Source organism: Suncus etruscus, chromosome 17 (genome assembly GCF_024139225.1).
Source record: "Suncus etruscus isolate mSunEtr1 chromosome 17, mSunEtr1.pri.cur, whole genome shotgun sequence".
In the NCBI taxonomy this organism is placed as follows: Eukaryota; Metazoa; Chordata; class Mammalia; order Eulipotyphla; family Soricidae; genus Suncus; species Suncus etruscus.
Window position 1 is genome coordinate 68,010,996 of NC_064864.1, and position 20,517 is coordinate 68,031,512.

Consider the following 20,517-nt stretch of genomic DNA (forward strand, 5'->3'; position numbering starts at 1 on the left):
GCGTGAATGGATGACCATTCTTCTGAGGCCTGTGCCAGGTCATTATATCAATGTTCAGGGTGTAAGGTATATTGTACTGAGATTTATTAGATAAGAACTTATCTATATGTATGGTGTTTTCCCATTTTAATGTGTCTATGCAAACAAGGATCAATGCCATGAAGCGTTATTGGTGCATCTGGAGGCAATAGGAACAAGACCAGCAATTTCCATGACATAGTTCAATCATAGGCATCAAACTGAGGGACAGTTCCAACAACAATCCTTACTAAACAGCTTACAAAGAAAAGACAAGATGAAAAGTGGATAGAAACATGGTAGAAAAATATATAGAAAGTTACATCAGTTAAAGAAAATAACCATAAAATATTCAAAAGATATATGTGTTCAATATGTGTTCAATTTGTGTCCTTCTAAATAGTTCTGGGATTTGTTAGAACTACTGTATGTCTTAGGTCAGAGATTAAAACTATGTGTTACTAAAGTTAAGAAGGGTAAATCTGGGGTACTGATGGTTGGGAGAAGCAAATGTTCCCCCTCGCGGTTTGCAAAATGTAGACTGGTATGAAATTTCCAGTGACAGCCTAAGTATAACTGAGCAGCTATCTGCCTCCCACCAGATCAAATTCCACCCCCTAAGCCCCACCCTAGGCCAGTGTCCCGGCCTGGCCTGGAAGTGGGGAAAACCCAGGGTGCCCCGTCAACTCCTTCCAGGAACCCACCTGGAGATCCGGAGGAATGGGGGAGAGGGGGGTCGGGTGACCCAGGTCCGGGCCCCCCTGACCCTAGGCCGGACCAAACGGCCGCTGGCACATGGGGAGGCCTGCCAGCTGCCCGTCCGTGCCAGCTAAAAATCGCCACACGAATTCTTGCAGGCTCGGGTGACCTTGTACCCCACATCCACCGGTACACTGCTCAGCTGTGGGCCTCACGTACATTTCCAATAGCACTTGAAATTACGTCTTTGGTATGAATCACGGGGCCTGCAGGCCGTGTGAGCTGGCCACAGAGAACTCTAGAGGGGGTGCTGGACCCCAGGAGTGGGCGATGCCCACCTTCCTGCCTCTCTTCAGCACCAAGTGAAGCCCAAAATCCTCTTTCAGACCCTGAGGCTACCCCGAGCTGATAGTAAATACCGAGACTCACCGGTTTTGAAAACGGGTTTGTCCTCTTTACCTTTTTCTTTCCTCTGGCCATGGGAACCTGTGGCCTGGCAGTCCCTGTAACTTGATCTCTCCTTGCCAGGGTGGATCCTTGTGATTTGGGGAGTCACCCTGGGGCTTCCCCCTTTGAGCAGTGCCCTTCCAGTTCTGAAGATATAGACAGACAGGATGATTCACAGTGCAAAGGCATGTCATGTCTTCACCTCCTATCTGGCTATTTCCAGCCTTACCTGCGCCCCTCCCAGCCCTCCCAGATGAGCCAGACACTCTTGTTGGTAGTGGAGCAGTTGCTCCCTATACGCCCCTATACCTCCCTCCTGTACCCCGTACCCTCTTCCCTTCCTGGTGATGTATAGAAGTCACCTGATGCCTCAGAACATGAGTCTCCTTGGTTGTTCCAGGTAGACTACAGCAGTATCCACTGCTGTCAGACAGAGCTGGACCTTCCCCCTTCCTCCCTCCCTCTCCCTCTCCACCGCCTCTCTTCTGCCCACCCCTTGTACAACTACTGAGTTTCTGACCAACTTCAAACGTGGCTGGACGCATTATCCTTTCATCTTTCCTCATACTATGTCTCCATGATGTACACGTGGTCTCTGCTCTGCATAAAACACCCAGGAATGGAGACTTCTGGGGGTGTCAAGGCCCCAAAGAGGATCGAGTTCCTGGAAGAGCCTTGGTGGTGGTTACCAGCCTTAGGGGGCTTAGAGCATTCCTAGGTGGTTCTGGGAAACCCCCAGCTGTGGTACAGTGCCCAGCAGGAGAGTTGGTCACCTTCAGTGCTTGTCAAAAGGGGAGCCCAGCCGAAAGCTGGCACCTCCTTGGGACATTGTCTTCCCTTCCTCCTGTCATCAAAATCTCTACTTAAGGGGCCATCCTGGAGGGGCTTGAGAGATAGCACAATGGTAGGGTGTTTGCCTGGAATTGCAGCTGATCTGGGAGGGATCCAGAGGGACCCAGTTTGATTCCCTGCATCCCATATGGTCCCCCAATGTGCCAGGGGCAATTTCTCAGTGCAGAGCCAGGAGTAACCCCTGAGCACTACTGGGTGTGGCCCCAAAACCAGTCAATTAATATAAATAAATAAAGTTTTAAAAAAGGGGGCCATCCTGAAAAATGAGCCAGACCAGAGCCATAGCGATGGGGATAAGACCCGCTGGGTTTGATTCTCCAGTACCACCTAGGGTGCCCCAAGCCCTATTGGGGATGATTCCCGAGTCCAGAGCCACGAGTCAGCCCTGAACACTGCTGGGTGTGGCCCAAACTAAAAAAGAAAGAGAAAAGAGAAGGGAGAAAGGGAGGAGGTGGTGGAGGAGGAGGAAGGGAGGGAAAGAAAGAAGGAAGATCAAACTTTATTTATAAATACAAACTCACTAACAGAAGTTGGCAGCCACCAGGGGATTATCTAGCTGTGCTGGGGGATGAGTGCTGTATTACTGGGGGGTGTGCTCAGGGGCTCTCATGCTAAGCCCAGCCCTGTTCCAGTCCCCAGCAGGCATAACCTGCTTTATCTCTGTCTGTTCTGTCTGTCTGTAGATCAGCTCTCATTCCATTCTGTTGCCCTTCAAAGCATTTAGACCTCTCATTGTTGTTTTTCAAATCTCCAAGGGAAACGATTTGAGTTCTCGCATGTCATTTCAGCCTTTCAAATGCAGTCTCTGTCACAGTACATAGCCACCCAAACTTTAAAATAGTCCTTAAAATACTCTTGGCTCTGCCAGGATCAGAAATCACTCCTGGCACACTCGGGGGACCCTAAGGGATGCCCAGACTTGAACCTTGGTCTGCTGCCTGAAACCCAAATGCCTTCCCCCCACCCCCACTGTGCCATGGCTCTGGCTCCATCAAGATAATTTGAAAAGGAAAGTAATTTCCCCATCTGCAGCTGGAGCCATAGCACAGTGGGGGGAAGGCGGTTACCCTGTACGCAGCTGACCTGGGTTCAATCTCCAGCATCCAGATGGTCTCTCCATCACCGCCAGGAATGATTTCTGAGCTCAGAGCAAGCATTAAAGCCCTGAGCATAGCCCTAAAACCACTTGAAACCTTCCCAGCTGCAGATAGTCTCTGACGGTGTGCTGCCACATTTGCCTCTAGCTGATGGGGATCGAGATTGATACCAAGTATGGAGGCACTGGCTCCTCCTTCTTCTCCTCCATCCTGGTGATTGAGGAACTGGCCAAAGTGGACGCCTCGGTGGCCGTGCTGTGTGACATCCAGAATACCATCATCAACACCATGCTCAGGAAGCTGGGCACCGAAGAGCAGAAGGCCACCTACCTGCCCAGGCTGGCCACCGATGTGGTGAGGGGCTGTGGATGCGGGCGAGTCTGGGAGATGGACCCTGCCGGGCTTCAGGAAACACCTACTGGGACTCAGGCCTCTCACTGGCGCTAATGTCCTGGCTTTCTGGTTGCATTTTCCCAGTTGGACCCTTCTCACACACTTTGTTTTATTAATAGGTTTGTTGGTTTCTGTGCACATCCTGAGGTGCTCAGAGCTAACCCTGGCTCTGTCTGTGCTTTGAGATCACTCCTGGTGGTAGAATAAGATAAGCTGGGGTTCATAAGATCCTACCTTTTGCCCCTTTACCACATTTCTTTGACCCAGTTTTATGAACTTAGCCTGGAGTGAGGGCTGGCACTTCTTTCAGATCTGTGCAGAGATGCCTTCATTTTGGGAAGTAAAGTCTGTGAAAGATAAGTGTCTTGATGAGTCCAGGCTGGAAAAATCTGCAGTCCAGGGACAGTGGGGAGGCCGCCTGCCTTCCACACAGTTGACCCTGGTTCCATCTTCCGCATCCCATAACATCCCCCCAGCACTGCCAGGAATAATTCCTGATTGCAGAGCCAGGAGTAAGCCCTGACTTACTGCCGGATGTGCCCTCCCATAGTCAAGAATTATAAATAATAAAAACTTAGCCCCATCGGTGAGCAAATGTTTCCTTCTACCATGTGTGTCATTTGGGGTCTATAGACTTCCCCCTTGTCTCCCCTGGCAGGTGGGTAGCTTTTGCCTTTCAGAGGCTGGAGCAGGTAGTGATTCGTTTGCCCTGAAGACCCGAGCTGACAAGAAGGGGGACCACTACGTGCTCAACGGGTCCAAGATGTGGATCAGCAATGCCGAGTACGCGGGGCTCTTCCTGGTCATGGCCAACGTGGATCCCAGCTCCGTGAGTAGGCTCAGGCTGGGCACCTTCTGCCCACACCTTCTCTCTTTTGCTCCCTCTTGCTCTCTCACTCTCTCTCATCTTCTTGTTCCTTTTTTTTTTTTGTTTTTGTTTTTTTGTTTTTGGGCCACACCCAGCGGTGCTCAGGGGTTACTCCTGGCTGTCTGCTCAGAAATAGCTCCTGGCAGGCACGGGGGACCACGTGGGACGCCGGGATTCGAACCAACCACCTTAGGTCCTGGATTGGCTACTTGCAAGGCAAACACCGCTGTGCTATCTCTCCAGGCCCATCTTCTTGTTCCTTTATTTTTGAGGATGAAGCCTGAAATTCTTAATTCCTCTTAGTACTAGATAGCAGACATCATTCCACCCTTTGGTAATCTCCTGAAATAAAATATTGTTGCCATAATTATTAATTACAGGGAGGGCATTGATTAATTTTTAATAAAGATGAGAAGCCAGTCTCTTCATTTGGAGAAATTCCGGTTTTGTGTTTCATCATGAGAAATGGAAGTGTCTGCCTAGCATGCTTGTTTTTTTCTCTTTGGGTAGAAAGCCAGGGGAAATGGGCATTGGCTGTTGGCTGTACCCAGAAATACTCAGGGCTGTGTCTGGTTCTTGGGAGTGATCCCAGCAGTAATGGGAGACCATCTCCATGCAAGGCCAGTGCTCCCCCCCCCCAGTGCTATATTTCTGGTCCCCTAGTACATCATTTTTTAGAATATTTTATTTAGTTGGAAAACAGCAAAATAAACACCTCTTGGGACATGGGGCAGTTGGGCTATACCTGGTGAGACTCGGGTTACTCCTGGCTCAGCACTAAGGAATGATTCCTCATGGTGCATGGGGAGCCTATGGGATCCTAGGGATTGAACCCAAGTTGACCTTTTGCAAGGCAAACTCTCTCTCTCTGCTATACTATTACTCTGACCCTACATAGTTTCTTTGGTCTTTCATCTGAACTATATTTAATGGAATTGAACATTAAAGGAGTTTATAAAATTAAACAAAAAATCTGGCATTTTTGTGTTCACTAGTGAAATGTAATCTTTCTTTTGGGGAGTCACCCACTATGCTTGGATAATTTTCAACTGTTTGTTTTTGAGTCATACCAGGTGATGCTCAGGGATGACTCTTGGCTCTGTGCTCCCGAGTCACACCTGGGGGGCCAGGTCAGCTGCATGCAAGGCGAACACTCTCCCTGCCACACTATGTTTACTAATGAAAACATAAAGGAGATACTGTGTGTTTTGTTGTAATTTTTTTAATTTATTTTTGAGGGTGGTTTTTTTGTTTGTTTTGTTTTGTTTTTGAGCCACAGCCAGTGACGCTCAAGGGTTACTCCTGGCTATGTGCTCAGAAACTGCTCCTGGCTCAGGGGACCATATGTGACACAAGGGATTGAACCCAGGTCTATCCTGGATCGTCTGTGTGCAAGGCAAATCCCTACCACTGTGCTTTCACTCTATTTATTTATTTATTTATTTATTTATTTATTTATTTATTTATTTATTTATTTATTTTTGGTTTGTAGGCCATACCCCCTGGTGCTTGGGGCTTACTCCTGGCTCTACATTCAGAAATTCCTCCTGGCTCAGGGATCCTATGGGATGCCAGGGATCAAATTCAGGTTGGCCCTCCCTGCTATGCTATCCCTTTGGCCCTGTTATGTTTCAAAACCAGCCTGGTCTTTCTGTTTATTTTTGTTTGCTTTTGGGAAGGGCCACACCTGGTAGTGCCCAGGGGGTACTCCTAGCTCTGCCCTCAGAAATCACTCCTGACATGCTCGGGGGACCATATGGGATGCCAGGGATTGAACCAGGATCCATCCCAGGTCATCCATGTACAAGGCAAACGCCCTACTGCTGTGCTATCTCTACAGCCCCTGTTTCCTAGCACTTGTTTTCTGATTTCAGGCTCTTTCCTTGGTGCTCTCTGGAGCCAGGCCCTCGGTCTTTGTAGGTTTCAACCTTCTGAGTTTTTCATCTTCCTTCTAGGGGTACAAGGGAATCACCTGCTTCTTGGTAGACCGTGACACTGATGGCCTCTACATCGGGAAACCCGAAAACAAGATGGGAATCCGGGCCTCCTCCACTTGCCCACTCACATTTGAGAATGTCAAGGTGGGTGGGTACCCCCACAATTCCTGTACAAGAACGTGGCATAGCAATGTCTGTATGGAGCACTGTTGGATGAGGCTGGGGAGGCAGATTTCTGGGGGGTGTTTGTGTGTGTGTGTGTGTGTGTGTGTGTGTGTGTGTGTGTGTGTGTGTGTGTCTCAAGGTGGTTTTCCATAGGTATGTTTTGTCCAAGTGTGTGTATGTGAGAAAGAAAGAGGGAAAGAGAAAGACAGAGAGACAGAAGAGGGAGAGAGAGAGAGAGAGAGGGAGGGAGGGAGAGAGAGAGAGAGAGAGAGAGAGAGAGAGAGAGAGAGAGAGAGAGAGAGAGAGATGAGGCCTGGCCATTGGTCATGCTCTAGTGTCACTCCTGGCTCTACACTCAGGAATTACCTCTAGTGGTTTCACAGGGGACCCAATGGGATGCCTGAGATTGAATCTGCTCAGCCTTGTCCAAGGCAAACGCCCTCCCCACTGTCCTGTCTTCCCAGCGCCGTGTCTGACTCTTGAGCAATATTCCCTGGTTACTTAACTTCTATTAGTCCTGAATGCTCCTGGCATGACCAGGAGTGGAAAATTTTCTGCCCAGCAACTGCCTCAAGGGCAAAGGCCAGGAAGCAGTGCCAGGCTGTCTTTTGTCACTCACACACCACATAACCCTTGCCCATGTCCTGCCTCAGTGCCCATGAGGCCTGGGAAAAGAGGGTAGCGGTGGTCCTGTCACCCACAGCCCACAAGGTGGCGCTGCTGCCCAGTGAGAGGGGCCACCCGAGGCTGAGAGCTGGGCCTGGAAACCCAACACAGGTACCAGCAAGAGCCTGATCTCAGCGCAGGGCGAGGGGTCCTTGAGGGGTTGTTTGTGGGGCTCCTCTGGATGCTCCTTTTTGTGACTCCCATCCCTGCCTTGCTCATTGCCTCTCCTAACTGCCCCTATCCAGAAGTTCCTTGTGCTCCTCTCCCTGCTCCTGGGAAGGCTGAATTTCATCCATTTCACCCCACACACCTCCCACCCTGTCTGTTGTGTTCATGAACACGAGTCCCCTTTGCTGATTTAAGGGGATGATTACCATGGGAGAAAGGCTCACTACCCCTGGTTTCCCCAGAGCCCCCAGAATTCTGGGGTTCTGAGTCTGTGTGAGGTGCCAGTGAATGAGAGAGGCTTGTTCGTGAGTGTCCCTGCCAGATTCTGCAGGGTCCCATCGTGAGCAGTGGTACCTTTGAGAAGCGTGTGAAACCCTCCTGATAGACACGCAGTCACACATATATACATACATACCCAGGCTCAAGCTCACACACTCACATGTACGCACATTCACAGCTTGAAAGTCCTGTGATCACCCACTCACATGCATACGTACTCTCTGGGACACACACGCACACTCGTACAGTCCTGCACACTCCCAGGAACACATCACACTCTTCCACATGCACTCAGGCACACGTGAACACAAATGCAGACACATTTGCACACACATCCACATAAACACTCTTGCACACTTGTACGTGCTGCACACTCGCACGCACACATGAACACAAATGCAGACACGCTCTACATGCATACTCTTGCACGTACTCACACACTTTTACATACACACACAATCTCCTCCGGTCTGCGACACCCACCCAGCGGGTGTCTGTGTCGTTACAAAGACATCTGTGGAACAAACCACAGCCAGTTGCAGAATAACCCCATGTTTTTCGCTACAGGTCCCACAAGCTAACATCATAGGCCAAGTCGGGCACGGCTACAAGTACGCCATCGGGAGCCTGAATGAGGGGCGCATCGGTATCGCTGCCCAGGTCAGTTCCGTTCCCAGGAGCCCTGGGCCTGCGCAAGGAGTCAGTTAAGATGACCCAGGGATAACTGTGTTGTCCTGAGTGTTTGGCTATTTGTGCCCACACGGGGGCACCCTCAGCTCCTGTGGCCTGGGAGGAGGAAAGATGCAGGACGTAGGAGATCCTTTCCTGTCCCACTGGGGTCCTGCTACCCCAACAAGACCGTTGAGAGTATTAAGGTTTTCTCCAGTATATGGAGGGAGAACTTCTTACTTCTATTACAAATGAAGTATGGTGTTAAATCGTTTTAAATATTTTAGGAAATTTTACAAAATTTCTATTATTTATAATGTTTAACATTTAATTGTTTAATCATTTATTATCTATAGTTTTTAAACTATTTATTGAGTGATTAATTGATTGATTGGTTGTTGGTCCACACCCATCAGTGCTCAGGGGTTACTCCTAGCTTCGCATTCAGCCCTGGCAGGCTGGGGACCATATGGTTGCTGGGAATCGAACTGGGTCCCTCCCAGGTCAGCCGAATGCACGATAAATGCCAAACTGCTGTGCTATTTCTCCGGCCCTTTAATTCATGTTTAAATTTTTTTAAATATTTTATTTTATTGTTTGTTTTAGAAGCCACACCCAGCAACACTCAGGTGTTATTCCTGACTCTGCACTCAGAAATTACTCCTGGCAAGTAGAGGGGGCCATATGGGATGCCAGGGGTCAAATCCAGGTCAGCTACTTGTAAGGCAAATGCCCTCCCTGCTGTGCCTTGAGAAAAATCTTAAGAAAAAATTTAAATTCATGGGGCCAGAATGATAGCACAGCAGTAGGGCATTTGCCTTGCATGCTTTTCACACTGCTGACCCAGGATGGACCCGGGTTCAATCCCCGAACCTTCCAGGAACGATTTCTAAGCACAGCGCCAGGAATAACCCCTGAGCACCACCAGATGTGCCCCCACCACCAAAAAAAGAAAGAAGGAAAAATTTTTAATTCAGAATTAATGATGGGGCCAGAGAGATGGCTTATGGGCTCACTGTCTGCTTTGCATACTTGGGGCCTGGGTTCAGTCCTGGCCTCACATAATGGCCCCAGCACTGCTAGGAGTAGATCCTGAGCACTTCTGGTGTAGCCCAAAAAACAATCAATCAAATTTAATAATCTGGGGCCAGAATGATTATACAGCAATCAGGGCACTTGTCTTGCACTCAGTTTACCAGGGCTCAATCCCTGGCATTCCATATGGTCCCCGAGCCTGCCAGGAGTGATTTTGTGTACAAAGCCAGGAATAATCCCTGAGCACCACTGGGTGTGGCCAAAAACCAAACGAACCAACAGTAATCGGAGCCAGAGCAATAGTGCAGCTGTCAGAGCACTTGTATTCAGCAGTCCAAGGTTTGATCCCTGGCATCCCATAAGGTCCCCTGAGCACTGCCAGGGGTCAAACACCCCTCTGAAAAAAAAAGACAATGCCCTTTCTATTGGGCATGGTGGATGCTCAGAGCCCAAACAAAAGTGGCTCTGCCTACAGACAATTTGCTCTTTGGGCTCTGAGAGGTTCTTATAACTTTCAACTTTTACCATACTATTATATTCTCAAGAAAGTTAAAAAATGAAAGGCCAGAGGAAAATGTGAGTGAGCGCTAATGAAATATTGATGTTTGTGGGATTTTCCTTCCCAATCTTGAGCAATCGATTTTCTCTTCCCCCTTTTCCTAAAACATAGACAGTTGGACATAATGAAATCGTGATTTACTGGCTATGTGAGAGTGAAATTTCAAAACTGTTTCTGAGCCGGATGTGCTCGATAGATGTGGAGATGGGCCCTGCATTTGGTTTTGGGATGTACAAGTAGGGTAGCTCTCAACGCTCTTAGCTCCTGCCATATATGAGATATCTGAGGATCTTTTTGGGGGCCCACAGCCATTGATGTTCAGGGGTTACTCCTGGCTCTGCACTTAGAAATTAGTCCTGTCAGGCTCAGGGGTCATATGCGATGTTGGGGATCAAAACCGGGTCGGCAGCATGCAAGGCAAATGCCCTCCCTGCTGTGCTACACTCCAGCCCCAGATATTTGAGGACTCTTAAAAGACTGGTGCTTAGAGTTAGAGCCATAATATGGCAGGGAAGGCAGTTGCCTTGCATGCAGCGAATCCCTGGGTTCCATCCCTGACACCCCATAGTGTCCCCCAAGCCCTACCAGGAGTGATCCTTGAGCACAGAGCCAGGAGTAAGCCCTAAGCACTGCTAGATATGGCCCTAGAAGAAATAACAACAAAAGAATTGACCTTCCTTTGGCTCCTGAAAGGGCAAGAGGAACATTTCATGGTCTTTAGCCAGTTCCAATTAAATTTCTGCAGCTTCCTTTTCCCTTGGAGAATCTGAGACTAAAGGGGAACTTTGCGGAGAAGCCACCAGTGGGCAGGACACAATAATCTCCAAATGCTTTGACTTGCTTTATCCATCACAGCTCCCTGCTCCTCCCACTTTGCAGAATTGTCAGGAAAGGGAACTCTTGACTTTTTCTGCCTTTTTCTGGGCCACCAGCCCCATCCAAACCACTCTCTCATTTGCCTTGAAAGAAGCTCAATAACTTAAATCTACTTATAATCAAAATATGAATCTTGTCTTTTTTTCTTAACAGATGCTGGGATTGGCCCAAGGCTGTTTTGACTACACCATTCCATACATTAAAGAGAGGATACAGTTTGGCAAAAGATTATTTGACTTCCAGGTATCTAATTATTTGGCTTCTTGCTCTGAGACTGGATTCACCTAGGGACTCCCCCTGCAGTGCTCCAGGGATAGGTTCAGAGCCCTCTGGATGATTGACAGCTGATGGGTCAGTGCAGGACCCCGGGATGCAGTTTTTCTATGCTGGGATTCTCCAGTCAGTCCTCCAAGCCCAGACCAGCAGTGCTTGGGAGGACTTCAGGATAGTACTCAGTGATGTTTGGGGGACCCCATGATTCAGAGATCCAGCTGGGGTTGGTAGCTAAAAAAGCGAGTGTGTTAACACCTCAAAGATTTTGCTTACGTTGTTCTTTTTTCTTTCACCATGGGGTCACACTCAGCAGTGCTCAGGGCTGACTCCGGGTTTTGTACTCAGGGATCACTGTTCCCTGTGCTCATAGGACCAACTGGGGTTCCAGGGATGTAACCTGGGTCAGCTGCAAGGCAAACACTTTACCCGCCAGGCTCTCTCTCTGGCTCATCAAGTTTCATGTTTAAAAATGTTATCATCCTGTTACCTGATGATTAAGTTTCACCTAACAGTACTAGCAATTCTGATTTATTAAGTATGTGACACTTGGTTAAAATTTGGAGTTTTTTTCTGAATTCCTTGGCATTGTGGTTTGGTGTTTTCTGCATGGTCTCTCTCTCCCCTTGACCAGTGTCCTTTGCCCTTTTTTTTTTTTTTTTTTTTTTTTTTTTGGTTTTTGGGTCACACCCGACGTTGCTCAGGGGTTACTCCTGGCTGTCTGTTCAGAAATAGCTCCTGGCGGGCACGGGGGATCATATGGGACACCGGGATTCGAACCAACCACCTTTGGTCCTGGATCAGTTGCTTGCAAGGCAAACGCCGCTGTGCTATCTCTCCGGGCCCTTCTTTGCCCTTTTATACCTGCAAATCAGCCCCTGGTTTGTGCCTGGGCTACACAGCAGTGGTTAGAATCAGGTGTGGAACCTATGGGGGCCACCTTGTCTCAGCCCAGCTTTGAGCAATGGGCCCAGCCCTTGTCATGTTTCTTTCTACTGAAATAGCATGGCATCAACTACATGGTGCTCACAAGAGTCAAGTGTTTTAAAATTTGGCAATACAAGTTTTTTCAAATTTTGATGATGATTAAGAATTGCATGATGAGGGTCTGAGAGATAGCATGGAAGCAGGGCATTTGCCTTGCATGCAGAAGGATGTGGTTCGAATCCCAGCATCCCATATGGTCCCCCAAGCCTGCTGGGAATGATTTCTGAGCGTAGAGCCAGGACTGACTCCTAAGCGCTGCCGGATGTGACCCAAAAATCAAAAACCAAAAAAAAAAAAAAAAAAAAAAAGAATTGCATGATGAGTTGCATGATGAGGGTGGACAGATATGTAGGGATTAAAGCACTCGCCTTGCACACAGTCAACCTTGGTTGGGTCTTTAACACCATGTAGCCTGAGCCCCACCAGAAGTGAGTCCCAAGCACAGAGCCAGAAGTGATCTCTGAGCAAAAGCCTGGAGTGAGCCCTGAGCACAGTGAGGTGACACCCAATGAAACCAAATTGCATGGATCTTGAAGGTTTTCTGGAATACCCATACTGTCGTTTCATTATCAAGGGCAAATTTGTGAGTGTTTTTACAGAATAATGGTGACTATCTTTGGAGCCTCTGGATACCCCTGAGCTAGGCAGGCCCTGAGAGATCCTCATGTCTTTGAAACTCGGGTTCTAACTGAGACCTGGATATCCTCAGGGTCTCCAACACCAAGTGGCTCATGTGGCCACCCAGCTGGAAGCCACACGACTACTCACGTACAACGCAGCACGACTGCTCGAGGCTGGGCGGCCTTTCATCAAGGAGGCGTCTATGGCCAAGTACTATGCTTCAGAGGTAAAAAAAAAAAAGGCGATTCCATGTTTATTCATTGTCAGACATGTGTTTATTAGCCTGCATGCTGGAAGTTAGTTGAGCATGTGTTTGTTTTCACATAAAATCACACGCACTTCCCAATTCCACAAGAGAAAGGCAAAAAAAAAAAAAAAAAAAAGATGTTCTTTGATGACTGAGGACATGCAAAAGATCTTGAATGGAAAGAAGTTACTGTTGGTTGCTTAAAATAATATTTATATAGGGCCCGGAGAGATAGCACAGCGGCGTTTGCCTTGCAAGCAGCCGATCCAGGACAAAGGTGGTTGGTTCGAATCCCGGTGTCCCATATGGTCCCCCGTGCCTGCCAGGAGCCATTTCTGAGCAGACAGCCAGGAGTAACCCCTGAGCACCCCCGGGTGTGGCCCCCCCCAAAAAATATATATATTTATATAAAATAATTAATAAAAATGCAATAGAACATGATTGTATAATATGTATATATATGATTTATATTTTAAACTTATAAATATATGTGTAATATGAAATTTTAAATATATGTGTATATATATATGTGAAGAATATATATATACACTGCCATCAAACTCTGGGAATACTGGGGTGCCTCTGAAGGACAAAATAGCAGTTCAGGTTGGGACAAACTGGGTGTCATGGGAGGTGACATTCAACAAAACATGCCCGAAGACCAGAGAGATAGGACAGTGTAGAGAACACTGCCATGCATGTGGCTGACCCAGTTCAATCTGCAGCATGTGGAGCCTTGAGAGCCCTTAGGAGAGATATTTCTGTGCAGAGCCAGAAGTAAGCCCTGAGCATCATCAGATGTGACCCCAAAACAAAACAAAACAAAACAAAAAAAACAACAACTAAAACACAGAATAAACCAGGCTTGTGTGCATTTCTAGGGCTTCTTCCCAGAGGTCAGGATGTGGCTGTGCTGGCTCATAAGCAGCCACTGTCTGTCCATCCGGGACCCCACAGAGGGAGGGACTGCCACGTTGCCTCAGTGGCTGCTCCCAGCATGACTCTTCTCACACAGGTCGCAGGGCTCACCACCAGCAAGTGCATCGAGTGGATGGGCGGTGTGGGCTACACCAAAGAGTTCCCCGTGGAGAAGTTCTTCCGAGATGCCAAGATTGGTATGTGGGAACTCACCAGAGAGAGGGACCATGGGCCTCACTGCCCATCCTAGGGACCAGGTGGGAGCAAATGCCAGACTTGGGCCTGGAGTCCCTCTTGATCAAGTCTTCTGTTTCAGGGACCATCTATGAAGGAGCCTCCAACATCCAGCTCAACACCATCGCCAGGCGCATTGATGCCGAATACTGACCTCCCTGATGCGGGATGCGGGACAACCCCCCCTCATTCCACCATCCCTGACACCAGCCGTCAACTCTTGTGCCTTCACATGGGGTGTAAGGAGCCCCGATATCTGCAGTGCTTTGAGTCAAGCTCTCCACCGTGGCTTCCAGGGTAGAGACTTTCTCTCCTTCGCAGGCTGTTGCCCTTAAGTCGCCTACTGAGGAGTGGAGAAGGAAGGCAGTTTGGTGACGCCACAATCAACTATTCAAGCTGCCCCACACACATTTACACACACATTCGAATGAGGGAAGGCATTGAAGGTGCTGCTCATGGACATGATGCTTTAATGGTCTTCATGGCAGTTGTCAGACCTGGTAGACCCAGGGGATCACCCCAAATTCTAAGTTCCAGAAGCAGAGCCTAAAGAGAAAATATTTACAAAAGCCTGCAAGTTCTTCCTACCTGGGCATGAGTAAGAAAAGGGTCTTGCATTTGTGTGTGGGGGTGCATTTTGAGTCTAGGGACCAGGTCAGTAGCAGAAACGCTTTGACACAGGAAGGAAATGTGGAGTTTGGGGAATGGACCCACAGAAAAGATGGAATTCACGGAGGCATCAGCGGCCACTTAAAAATAAGGCTGAGTCTTTGCGCTTGAGGTTGAATCATCAGGTTCAGGAAGTAAAGTATGTTTCGATATTGGACTGTCTGCCCAGTCCCCCTCTGTTTTTCAACAGTATGTTCTCTACTGATTAAATTGAATCCTGACTTGGGAATTTAGACACATAGCCAGGGAAACAGCTAAAAGGACCCCGGAGCACAGCTTTGCAAGCATGGTCCTCAGTACAGTCTGGTCTCCTGACACAGTAGGGAGCGACCCTTGTGCGTCTCTGGGTGTGGCCCAAAGAAAGGAAGTTTTGATGCTGTGGTTCTCAAGCAAGAGATGGCTAGCTCCAGAGACAGTGCTCGCAAACTTGTCAAGAGGAGATTGTGCAAGGGAGCTGAGGCGCATGGGAAAAGGCATGCTTTTCCATGTCTTGCGCATAGTCTGTAAACCAAGTTTAGGTCCACAGGTGTGGCTCAGTCATAAAGCCACATTTCTGGTTCGATCCCTCACACCCTGAAAAACTATTTTTTTTTTTTTGGTTTTTTTTGGGGCCACACCCGTTTGACGCTCAGGGGTTATTCCTGGCTATGCACTCAGAAATCGCCCCTGGCTTGGGGGGACCATATGGGACGCCGGGGGATCGAACCTCGGTCCAGTCCTACGCTAGCGCTTGCAAGGCAGACACCTTACCTCTAGCGCCACCTTCCCGGCCCCTGAAAAACTATTTTTACCTAGTTAAATAGTTAAATGTTCAATAACTAAGTAAAAATAGTTTTACAGTTCAAAAGGCAAGTATATATAATTTCTGCATTGCAAATTGTAAAGTCATGGGCCAGAGTGATAGTATAGCTGAAGGGGGCATTTGCCTTGCACACAGCTGACCTGGGTTTAATCCCCAGCATCCTATACTGTCCCCTGAGCCTGCTGGGAGTAAATTTTGAGTACAGAGCCAGGAGTGACCCTGGGTCATGGTTGGATATGGCCCAAACAAAACAATGAGCAACTCAGAGCTCACACAGATGTGCACTTGATGAGTCCATTTATTCATTGATTTTCTCTGGGGCTTAGGGGAGGGGAGGTTCCCTGCATCTCTGCAGGAATTGGAGGTCAGGGGGCTTAAATTTTTCTGTTTCTATTTTTTTTCTCAACATTCAGTGAGTTAGAGACTTGGAAACTGTTTCAGGCCTCACCTCTTGCTTCCAGTCACTCTGGTGGACTAGAAAGCATTGTTTTAGAACATAGATACAAGAATCATTAAGAAAATCGTTTTTTATTTTTAAAGGATTTTGCTTTGTATAGTGATGGGATTGTTGCCTGGAGATCTTTGCGACTGACTCATTAAAAAAAACGGGGGGGGGGGGGGGGCCGGGTAGGTGGCGCTGGAGGTAAGGTGTCTGCCTTGCAAGCGCTAGCCAAGGAAGGACCACGGTTCGATCCCCCGGCGTCCCATATGGTCCCCCCAAGCCAGGGGCGATTTCTGAGCACATAGCCAGGAGTAACCCCTGAGCGTCAAACGGGTGTGGCCCAAAAAAACCAAAAAAAAAAAAAAAAAACGGGGGGGAGGGGCCGGAGAGATAGCATGGAGGTAAGGCATTTGCCTTCCATGCAGAAGGTCATCAGTTTGAATCCTGGAGTCCCATATGGTCCCCCGTGCTTGCCAGGAGCAATTTCTGAACATGGAGCCAGGAGTAATCCCTGAGCACTGCCGGGTGTGACCCAAAAACCACACACACAAAAAAAGACCATATTATTTGTGACAAGTACCAATGAGCTAAGAGAATGTGAGGGTCAGAGCAAGGGCATAGCAGGGAGGGTGCTGGCCTTGCACAAAGCCAACTTGGATTCAGTCCCCAGAATTGCCCATCAATTCTTAGATTAAAGTTTTTGGAGAGCTGGGACATACCAGTGTTCAGCAGGAGGGTCCCTGAGCCAAGCCATGTCTTGCCCCTTCTTTGTGGGGTGGAGCCAGACTTGACACTGCAGCCCTAGTTGTATCCAAGCATTTAGAATTGTTAAGAGTTGATGTGGCAAAGCCCTTTGAGGGTCACAAAGCCCTTCTCTTCCTTTGGAAGTGAAGAAATTCCACCTCGACACCTGCTCAAGGTCACGGAGGCCAACTCAAGGTCATGCAGCAGGGGTTGGACTCACGATACTTTCCTCCACGTTCTCTGCAGCCATGTTCAGACCCCTGTTATTGGTCAGTAGCGTGCTGATCTGTCTTCTGGTTTAGCAGATAAAGAATAATTTCAGTCTTGTCCTATGATTCATCAGTGTTATGTGGCAAATGCATAATTACTGCTTCTCCAGGCACTTGCCAGGGTGTCGAATGCCAAGATGGTTATAGATGATGATTCGGTTTTGTGATTATGGCATATTTTAGTAAGCTCCCGAGTTGTCTCCTGGCTGATGCATTTTCACTGTCCTTTTTCAGAAGCACAACTTGGATTTGAATAGATATTTCTGGACTGTGTACTCTGTGTTACAAAATCAATGTTCTTTGGAGATGGAAAAAAATAAAGCATTAAGTTGCCTGGAGATCTTTGTGACTCACACAAAAAAGCCATATTATTTGTGACGTGTGCTAGTGAGCTAAGAGTTTAATGTGAGGGAGGAGCGAGAGCACAGCAAGGAAGGCAATGGCCTTGCATGCAGCTGGCCTGGGTTTGATCTCCGCCATCCCTTAGGCCCCCCTGCCCAACTACCAGGAGTGATTCCTACAAATCTCTGGGTGTGGTCCAAAAAAATCCAAAAGAAAAGAAAATGGCAGATCCCAGTTAGGAGAACTAAAAGAAATGTATTGAGGAGTTGTAGTATGAACAGTTAAAATGCTCGCCCTGACAGAGAGGAGACAAATCCAATGCACTTCCCGCAGAATTCCCCCAGCATTCTTCAGGTATTCTGAACAAACAGTGTTAAATGTTGCATGGGGAATAGAACTATCCAAGTAACCAAAGCAATCATAAGAAAAAGAAGGTGAGAGTCATTGATTGTTCCCTGACTTTCTACTATAAATCTATACTAATCAAAACTGGCAAGAGGGGCTGGAGCTATAATAGAGCAAGGAGGGCATTTGCCTTGCATGCAGCCTACCTGGGTTCTATCTCTGGCATCCCATAGGGTCCCCTAAGCCTGGCAGCAGTGATTTCTGAGCACAGAGTCAGGAATAACTCCTGAGTGCCACAAGATTTAGAGAGAAAGAAAAAACTGGTAGGAAAATAAAAGCAGATTTCAGACCAGCGATCCACCCTTTAGGATAAACAATCACCTGGCAGTGCTCAGGGCTCACTCCTGAAAGGGATGCCAGGGATTGAACCTGGGGTGGCCACATGAAAGGCAGGTACCCTCCCCACTGGGCATTCGATCCAGCCCCTGGATAGTTGATCTTGAACAGCAGAGTTAAGTGGCTGCAGTAGAGTGAGGTATTGGGGAAACTGGGCAGTCATGAGCTAGAAAGATGGACCTAAGCCTTTGTCTCACTACATACAAAAGCTGATCCAAAGTGGGGGGTCTGAGAGCACTAAAGGGTTTTTCCTGCATGAGTTCCCCCCAATTTAATTCCCAGTGCCGGGTATGAATCCTGTCCCCATAAGAGATCCTGAATGGTGTCTACCATACACACATGCACATATTCACACACAGAACATACAATTAAAGATATACATACAACATACAAAGATACATGTAGATACATTCATGAAGACACATAGGCACAAAGACCAAAGATAGACACAAGCACAGACACAAAGATACACATAGACAAACAGCCACATGTAGACAGACACAAACATGCACAGACATAATACATAGATGCACATAGACAAACCACACATGATAGAATTCACAGAGGACCAAAGTGAGGGTCTTGCCACAGCTGGGGTTCAAGATTCGCCTTCAGAACTGAGTGAGCTTCAGAGGCCCCATCCCACCTGGCTGGGCCCCTGGAGGCCTGAAGGAGAGAACCAAGGGTGAGGGTCTAGATCACCAAACCAGACCAACTGAATTCTCAGCATTTGAGACTCAAATGTGCCCTTTGCTCCTTGTTCTTGACCCCTGGACCCTCAGCTGCCTATAGTTAAGGGGGAGTCTGACTCTGTTCCCCCTTTCTGGGGTCTCTCCATGAGTCAGAACCCCAGAAACTCAGTCATAAATGTGGGGCTGCATGGGGCCGGAGAGATAGATGGAGGTAAGGCATTTGCCTTGCATGCAGAAGGACGGTGGTTCGAATCCTGGCATCCCTTATGGTCCTCTGTGCCTGCCAGGAGCGATTTCTGAGCATAGAGCCAGTAACCCCTGAGCGCTGCCAGGTGTGACCCAAAAAAACAAAAAAAATGTGGGGGGCCCGGAGAGATAGCACAGCGGTGTTTACCTTGCAAGCAGCTGATCCAGGACCAAAGGTGGTTGGTTTGAATCCCGGTGTCCCATATGTCCCCCGTGCCTGCCAGGAGCTATTTCTGAGCAGACAGCCAGGAGTAACCCGCCAGGTGTGACCCAAAAAACAAAAAACAAACAAAAAAAAATGTGGGGCTGCTTGGAACTTGGGGTCTGAGACACCCCCTTATTGATGAGGCCTGAGCCCACAAAGCAAAGGGGACACATACCCCAGTCTTGCAGTGTATGGCAAGGACAGGGTTGGGTGTCCACTCCCCGTTTCTCAGGGTGAGCCACTTGATCAGTCTAAGGTCTCATTTTCCTTTTTATTTTAGGGTCCATACCTGACTGGGCTGGAGGGATTATAACCCAGAGGCCACTCTTGGGGGTGCTTGGCCAGAGCTGACCTAATGTTTGCTACTAAGTGTGTCCCAAGGACACAGACACCAAGCTGGGGGATGGGGTGCCCTGATGGGCTTAGACTCAGGATCACCCATACTCAGCAGGCACCATGGCCCAAACTGTGGGCCTGTCCGACTCATTTGGGTGAGACCTGTGTCTGCCTCTAAGGCCTGCCTGGGGCAGTAGGGATGCATGTACAAAACGTGGCACATAGCAGGCATAAAACAGCTGCTAGGCAGGCTGGTGAGTGCCTCTGTAGCTGGGACACAGCTGGACAGCAGCAAGCAAATCGAAATGTGGAGTCGGAAAAACTCCTGGTCCTGCGACATCTTTTGGGATGACACTGAATCTCTCAACCAAGGGCAAGACATCGCTTGGGGAGAGAGAGAGGGTCCCCCAGGTCCCCACCCCAGCTGTTGTGCAGCCTCCAACTCGCCCTCAGGCTCCCCTGCCAAGATGCTCGGCCTGACATTTAGGTTAATCAATGCAAAGATAATGAGTCCAGCGGCTGGGCTGGTCCAATCGCAGCAGACCAGCCCCCCATTGATTACTGCACCAAGTTTCATTTTCTCAGAGCTTTGGGGGTCAAGCCAGGAGGAACTGGCAGCCCCCAGCCTCATTACCCAGGAATGCCCCACTCCCCTGGACACTGCGAACTCAAGAGGGAAATTAGGGACCCTTCTGTGGGAAGGATGATTTTCAAGCAGGACTTAGAATTGGGGGCTTGGTTGGAGACTGGAATGGAGGGGGGGGGTCAGAGGACATCTGTCTGAAACAATATGTTAGACCCTCACATGTACAAAACCACACATGTTCAACACACTCAACCACACAGAATCACACAACCACACAATTCACATCACACAATACAATCACACACAAGACCTTATAGAGTTTCAAGTTCTTTGTTTTGTTTTTTGGGCCACACCCAGTGATGCTCAGGGGTTACTCCTGGCTATGCACTCAGAAATTGCTCCTGGTTTGGGGGACCATACGGGACGCTGTGGGATTGA

At 48.4% G+C, this 20,517-nt stretch overlaps 1 protein-coding gene across 1 annotated transcript in view; it reads left to right on the top strand.

The window, feature by feature from the left end:
• ACADSB (acyl-CoA dehydrogenase short/branched chain) overlaps positions 1 to 15,111 on the top strand; it is a 30,530-nt gene extending 15,419 nt beyond the window's left edge. Inside the window, exons 4-11 of the mRNA XM_049764486.1 lie at positions 3,261 to 3,467; positions 4,165 to 4,335; positions 6,330 to 6,455; positions 8,157 to 8,249; positions 10,882 to 10,971; positions 12,695 to 12,832; positions 13,869 to 13,968; positions 14,088 to 15,111. Of these exons, the coding sequence (XP_049620443.1) occupies positions 3,261 to 3,467; positions 4,165 to 4,335; positions 6,330 to 6,455; positions 8,157 to 8,249; positions 10,882 to 10,971; positions 12,695 to 12,832; positions 13,869 to 13,968; positions 14,088 to 14,158 (996 nt within the window). The 3' untranslated portion in view covers positions 14,159 to 15,111. The remainder of the gene's footprint in view (positions 1 to 3,260; positions 3,468 to 4,164; positions 4,336 to 6,329; positions 6,456 to 8,156; positions 8,250 to 10,881; positions 10,972 to 12,694; positions 12,833 to 13,868; positions 13,969 to 14,087) is intronic.
• The last annotated feature ends 5,406 nt before the right edge of the window (positions 15,112 to 20,517 follow it).